The sequence below is a fragment of the Ruditapes philippinarum genome, unplaced genomic scaffold (genome assembly GCF_026571515.1).
Source record: "Ruditapes philippinarum isolate M1 unplaced genomic scaffold, ASM2657151v2 ctg546_1_1_1_1, whole genome shotgun sequence".
In the NCBI taxonomy this organism is placed as follows: domain Eukaryota; kingdom Metazoa; phylum Mollusca; class Bivalvia; order Venerida; family Veneridae; genus Ruditapes; species Ruditapes philippinarum.
The window spans coordinates 46,518-54,152 of record NW_026852301.1 but is presented as its reverse complement, the minus strand read 5'-3'; the positions used below and the strand labels follow the sequence as shown (position 1 = coordinate 54,152).

The window sequence follows — 7,635 nt, the reverse complement described above, 5'->3', positions numbered from 1 at the left end:
AGATTGACGAAAACTTAATAGGCGTACATGTATTTTCTTCATGAAAAATCTTCTTAAAACTTAATTTGCAATGAGTAGGTAAATCATACATTCCCCGTTAAATCGTTTCGTTAATCTCTTTTAAGTCAACAAAAGCGATGAATAGAGGTCCAAATCTAAACTTAAAGATAATGGGTACACATATTGTGTTTTATTGTTGTTTTCTTTGCATGTTACATAATAAACTATTTTCCCGTGTGTTGAAATACTACAATTCTCGATGACAATAAATGCACCTTTATTTTTCATATGACTTTAAAGGCCTTGATGTTGCCTTCTCGTGAGACTTTGGGTTTGTATGATTAATATGAATAGAAGAGGAAGATTTCCCAGGCGAATATGTCTTCTGAACTTATCATTTTATATAGCTGGACTGTTTTGTTTTCGAAGAATAAATAATGGTATTGTTACAGTCATGTGACTTCCAATATATAATAATTAAATTTGACTTGTCATTATATTTTTTTTCTTATTTAAGTACGGATTTTATTTATACACGGACAATACTTTCTACCAAACAATTTTATTGGATAATTTATATGTGAGTTTGACCTTTAATCGACTTTGACTGTCAAGGTCAAATTAATAAAGTTCTTCTTTTTTTCTCGTAATAATTAAATTTAGACCGTTTGCACATATTTTAATGTAAAATTAAACTTTTTTATCAGCTGACATAGATTTTCACAAAGTGGCCTACTTTTGAACCTGATATCAACTGACATATATAACTTGACGAAAAGACCTACTGTCTTTCTTATCATTTGATGTACAGCTTTGAAATTCAGACCATGTGACCAGTTTTCAATGTAATTTTTAATTTTGATATCAGCCGAGCTCAATTTCTATTATTATTATTATTATTATTATTATTATTTTTATTATTTTTATTATTATTATTATTATTATTATTATTATTATCATTATTATAATTATTATTAGTCTTTAAACAATTAAAAACACTTTATCGTGTTTTTCTTTGATTTTTTTATTTGTTTGGTTTTAGGAAAAGTAAAATAATTCGAGCATTGCCCCGTCCAGCGGTGGTTCTTGTTTAGTTATTATATATAATTGATTTAAATACAATTTTGATAATAGTAAAATGTATTATGTGAAGTTTTGAAATTAGACATGTAAACAAATGTTAAAAGACTCACTCGTTTCGATAAATATACTTTCTGTAAAAGTGTGTAAAAATTACAATAAAATTACAATAGTAAAATGTTTAAAGTCTTACTTGTAACGATATGTATACTTGATTCAAATACAATAATGATAATGGTATGCTATTTTAATTTTCAGTTAATATAGTTTCAAAATTACAGTATTAAAATGTTTTAAGTCTTACTTTTTCAAATAGATGAGGAGCTTGATATTGGAAATAACCCTTTACACATTGAGCGTTACCAAAGTGTCCTCTCCAGAGGTTTTGAAATAGATAACTCTGTAAGGGTGAACGTAGTTGGGAATTTTGCACAAGGGAAAACCTCCTTAACACAATCACTAGTTAGAAAGACTTGTCACTCTGTTCAAAGCACAAATGGAGTAGAAATCAATCACTGCAAATATTGTGAAGTAAATGGTGTTGTGACGTTATTCCAAACAACTACGCCACAAGATATGGACATTATCGATCGCATTGCTGAAGCCGCTAAGAATGAGGAGCCAACAGAGAATACTGGACGTTCTTTAGATTTTCAAGAACGCGCATCACAGTCTGAAAATATAGAAGTTATTGACAGTGCATCACGAATTTTGTATAGAAAAACACAAGCGGAAAGCACGGATAATACTAGAAAAAATACAAAATCATCTTTGACACCGGAAGAAGTACAGAAATTTTCGACTCTCCTGAAATATAAACAATTTGCGCGCGGTGTAGATGGAAATTTTGAAATATGGGATTTTGCTGGCCAGTTTGTCTTCTATGCTACTCACACCATATTCCACAGCAATCGCGCTGTGTATTTATTGGTGTTTGACTTATCAAAACCATTGTCGATGGTTGTATTAGATACTGAATATCCTATGGAAACAGGTGACAAAACAATGGAATATTTCATTAAGTTTTGGATGAACTCCATTCATTCATATGTCGGGTCAGACGACGGTTCAAATCCGCCGGTTATTCTTGTCGGAACGCATAAAGATAAATTATTAGGAACGGAAAATGAAAAAAATCAACATGCAGAAGAATATTTTGAAAAAATAAGAACATTTTTTGAAAACACACCTGTTCTCAATCATATTCATACAAAAGATTTTGTAGTCAATAGCACTGATCCCGACGACAAGGAAATTGAAGAACTGCGAAATGCAATAATACATATAAGAGGACATTCTAAACTCAAAGTTCCTGCAAGATGGATAGCCCTTGAAAAAGAATTAGTACAGATAAGATACAAGAAGATAATTCCATTTAGCAAAGTAGTGGAAATCGATTCACAAAGTGACTTTCCGCTAAAGGAAGAAGAAGAAATCAAGTTGTTCCTATTATATCACCACAGGAAAGGCACATTGTTTTTCTTTGACGAAGAACCGATATCACGATACGTTGTACTAAATACACAATTTCTCGTTGATGCGTTCAGGTGTATTGTGACATCAGAGAGATTTTGCAGAAAAGAGCCACAATATCGCAGCCTTTGGAAACTTTTACAAAACGAAGCAAAACTGACAATAGAGCTAATTGAGAAATGTTTTGATTCCGATAGTGAGTTATCCAAATTTAAGAATGAAATTTTGATGTTTATGCAAAGGCATTACATTATATCTGAAGTTTCAGGTTTCGACGAGAAAACTGGGAAATCTAATCCTCTCGGTTGGTTTATTGTCCCTATTTTTCTAAGAAACCACAGTGATAACAAGACACTTAAAGAGTTCCTTTCAGGAAAGAAGCAGACATCTTTAAGGTTTCTGATGGCATTTCAATACTCCCCTGTTGTACAAATTGTATACTGTCGTCTTATTGCCGCTATGGTAGCAAGGTGGCCAGTTGTCCAAATAGGCGTATCACAACAAAAAAAGGAATTCATGCTGTACGAAAATTTAGGAGTCTTTAGATTGGACAGCCAAAATGCTGGAGCTGTTGAACTACAACAAAACAGAATTGAAATGCGTGTCATTAGCCTTTGCACATCTCGAAATGTTAACAACATTACAGCAGACAAGTTCAGACGCTTTGCAGAGTCAGTGGTCACCAGTGAATTCAATAAACTGCGAGATTCATCGACTCTTCAAGGTAAGCCGTTCCAGACATGTTTTAGCTGCAACGATGAACGCCATGGTCTAATTGGAGGCCAAACAATCTTCCCATTTGAAACCATTGATGGCAAAAGCATTGAACCCTGCCTTGATATGCCTGCCAATCATGATATTCACGCACCGCAGGCACTTTCTGAATGGTTTAAAGACATCTCTACGATAGGACTTTCAGAGGACTGTCAGTTTGATAAAAAAAAATTGAGCGAAATAGCACAATTAATTGGATACAGCTGGGAGCTTCTTGGGGCTAAACTTGGTCTGAGCAATGCAGAAATCAATCAAGTGTCAATGGACAATCAAACTAGCAGTATGCGGATCTACAATATGCTGCTTAAATGGGTAGCTAAGCAGCAGGAAAATGCCACCGTCAATACTCTTATTCAAGCTATGCAATCAACCAAGTCGCTTACCGTTGAATGGGATGAAGTGATGAATATTGTTGAGCAAATACAATCCACACGAGAAATTATCACACATCTTTGAATGTATGTAATTGTTTTATAATATCTACATTTCAATCATATTTATACCTGTGTGTTCTACCCGCTCAAGAATGTGTAAAAACGTTATTTTGTGAACAATAAAATGACCGTAGAGTAAATATAACTATTTTAGCTTTCGTTAAAAAGTTTTGTTGATATCTCTTTTGAGTTTTCATTAAATCGACATTTCATTTATGTGTGTTTTAAACTATCTGAAATAGTCCAAACACATTAAATTATCTATTGCCATTTATTTCTTTTTTAGGTGTCCTCTGTGATCAACATTCCAAATCGACGTAATACTTTAACAATACCGCCGCGTAACATATTTGCAAATGCAGCATTAACTGATTTAACTATACGCTTTTTTCTATTACAATTTATTGTTCAAGATCAAGAAGTTTTTACGTTCCATTGTCGGAGTTAAGGAACTGAAGATCCATATAGGAAAACAACATGTTGTTGAAATTCAACATTTATAAAAACCAATGTGATAAAAGCATATTTTTTCTTTGTAATTGGTTTTCACATATTTTGATACCTATAAAAACTTACAAGGAAAGTTACACTAGCATAAACGAATAGAGTTCTAGTTATTATGGAACAAAATTAGTTTACTTGTGAAGAAACAACGACATTGAAAACATTGAGAATGATGTACAATATAAATACTTACGGACATTGCCTAAAATACACACAAAATACACGCAAGTCATGAAGCACTAATATGACGGTAAGAAAACCTTACTTTATGTTAGGGACAAAGACGGTACCGGACTTTTTTTCTTGTTGGATCCCATCTGTGATGTACATTATCTAACGTTTTTATCCGATACTGCTCTGGGCATGAAAAAAAATATATGCACCTTTCAGTCATAAACTTTATTCAGTAAACTATTCTTATAGTCAACTCACATTCAAAATTTTCATTTTTTGTCATTATATCAGAAGCTCCTTGCATATAAGAAATGTGTTCCTTATAGCAGACGCTTTCATTGGGAACAAAATCATTTATAATAAATTTAATTTTTATAATCATCTTCCTTTCTGATGAAGATATGTTTTTATATCATCTGAGATGATTGCTATCTCATTCTCATAACTTTGTTTACACATAGAAAATACGTATTAATTTATTCGACTGTTACTTTGAAATGACTAACTTGATGCACAAAATGTATTCATAAAACAAAGCCACTTAAAATGAATGAGTTATATTTTTTAAAAATACAAATACATATATATGATAATATCAACATGATATACATAGATAAATATCAGTGTTAAATTTCGGATATATCTTACTGGTATTTGTCATAGTTTTCTGCACATTTGCAATGTTTTTTTAAGATATTTTGCTATGAACAGCGTCGTCAGTCTATATATATTGCAACAGATTGTTAAGTTTCCTTGCGTTTATTTCTCTACTATTTATTGTTTTCTTAAATATGAGGGAACTTCACTTTTTATATGCTTCCAACTTCAGCACAGTGTTTATTTGTTTCATTTTTTTATTAATGTGACATAATGCTTATTCAAATGGAATACAAAAGTTTAAAGATAAATTGAATAAACATTTAAACTCAATATTTGATAACATAGAATGAATATGAAGTAACAATGTACTAATTTTCAATGCTGACTATGGCAAATCTGTTCACAATTAGTAAATACATGTATGGAAATGATTTATTTGAAACGTTAACAGCCAACTCTATCTGTTTTATGTATCAAAATGATTGAACTCAATTTAAATGACATTTTAAAGCAATCTTTGTTGTGAGTAGTTTATTTTGATGAGTGTTTAATGTGTAATCATTTTTTCACTTTGACAAAGGTTTTTGTTTATATGCTTGTACATAGCTAGCACATATTGTAATTTGGCATAATTTAGTATTATACAGTTGCATTATTTGTCGAGGTCAATGTATATGTAGATTTATTTGTTACTCGATTTAATCTCACTAAAAGTCACTGTTCAAATTCGAAGAAATATTCACTCACCACAGCATAGGTTTTGAAAATAAGATATTATGTTGAACACCTAGCTTTTAGATTTTTTAAAGTGAAACAAATTAAAAACATAATTTTACCAAGATTTTTTTTTAATCTAACAAATCCCAAAAATTAATATGCGCCAATTTTAAACTGATCGGATGAGGGTTTAGTTCCCGAGATATACATAATTGTTCATTTTATTGTATGTTTATATTTATTTACAACTCCTAGGTTTCAATAGAGACAGTGTTTTGTTATTTCTGATTGAATAATGCGGAAAAATATGCTATAATATTTGTAAAGTGTTTTGTCCCTTAAAGCATTTTTTTGTAAAAAAATACGAGTGTCCATTAGATAACTTTTGAAGGATTTCAATTATTCTCCTTTTATTTAATATATAGATTTGTTACTTGACTGACTTTATATAAGTATAGGGAAGAGATGTTTGAATAAATGCTAATTAAAAAAAAGTTTTGTAATTTTAGAAAAGATATGTATCACCACTTATACGATACTTGATATACTGCTGTTCACAATTTATTTTTGTATTGATTGTTTTCTGTAAGGTAAATAAACATACTATTATTTACTTTATGCGTTATAAAACCTTAACTACTTAGTCTTTGTATCCATCCTGCAGTCTGACCAAACACTGTACTGCTTTGTATCATTGCTACGCTTAAGTGGATCTATCGTTATTTTTTGTTTGACGAATGGAAAAAAATGTAAATTCATAATCATAAATTGCTTATTGGTTTTTAATCAATCATTTGTTATGTATTTTTGCGGTTTAACACGAGTATAACCCACTTATAGGGAAGAGATGTATAAAAAGTTTTTTTTAAAGTATTATAATTAATTTTTGTCTGAGAAGAAAAAGTTATTTCTCACCACTGATACGATGATTGATGTACTGTTGATCACATTTTTATTTCTGTACTGATTGTTATCTGTAAGATCGTTTTAATGTTTGAATAAACAGGCTACTATTTACATTATACAGTTTTTAGTCTTAACTTGCTAACAAAACTAATTAGTCTCTGTATCCAGCCTGCAGTCCGCCCAAACTCTGTACTGTTTTATATCTGTACTGTTTTATACCTTAAATTGTGAGGAATTAATTATGTCATTTTGCACAAATACGTCTAATGATTGAAAATTAAAGTACCTATGCAGGACAAATGTTGTATTGGCTTCTTTATTTTTTATATTTTTCTTGTATAAAATGTTTTAAACTTTTCCTTATATTCCAATCAATTGTTAATTCTTAAAAGTAAGTTGTTTCATGTTTGTTTGTCTATTATAGATGTAGATTGAATTTGTATATTGTGTGTTATTTCGAAATACATAACACGTTTGATTGTGTAAGTGTAAGCTCAAAATAAATAAATATTTTCAATGCTGTGATTTTTGTTTTAATAACATGATATATTATTATATGACTACGAATATTTATGAAACAATAGTATGCATTGGCAGCAATATAACTGCAAAAAAATAGATAATGTGTATATCTATGAAAGCAAAATGAAAACACCGTTTGCTGTTGACGGAATCCGACAACCCGGCATTAAATTGAATTATTCAGTTTCATAAATTTGGAGGAAGTAGTATGTATGCTATGTGCTTTACAATGTATCTCCTAATTACAAAAACTGAACATTTTTCATAATAGCAATTATACCGATGCCATCTTAACATAGTACAGGTATATATATTTTTACGTGAGTGCTTCTAGCAGGCACAATAACTATCAAAGCTGACGGTATATTGACTAGTCTATAAAGATGTATATCGGATAAACGCTACCCATAAGTATCTTGAAAATATTTGGAACATCCTATGGTAAAACTAA

The 7,635-nt window shown here is 30.6% G+C and overlaps 1 protein-coding gene across 1 annotated transcript; it reads left to right on the top strand.

Annotated features, from left to right (window-relative positions):
- The first annotated feature begins 1,110 nt into the window (after window positions 1-1,110).
- LOC132755545 (uncharacterized) lies at window positions 1,111-7,179 on the top strand. Its single transcript, XM_060746425.1, has 2 exons — window positions 1,111-3,785; window positions 4,048-7,179. The coding sequence occupies exon 1, from the start codon at window positions 1,657-1,659 to the stop codon at window positions 3,781-3,783; it is 2,127 nt and encodes a 708-aa protein (XP_060602408.1). The 5' UTR covers window positions 1,111-1,656; the 3' UTR covers window positions 3,784-3,785; window positions 4,048-7,179.
- The last annotated feature ends 456 nt before the right edge of the window (window positions 7,180-7,635 follow it).

Bases quoted from the DNA above. Each gene is read 5' to 3' on its own strand.
- LOC132755545 (XM_060746425.1), top strand. From the start codon at position 1,657: ATGGACATTATCGATCGCATTGCTGAAGCCGCTAAGAATGAGGAGCCA.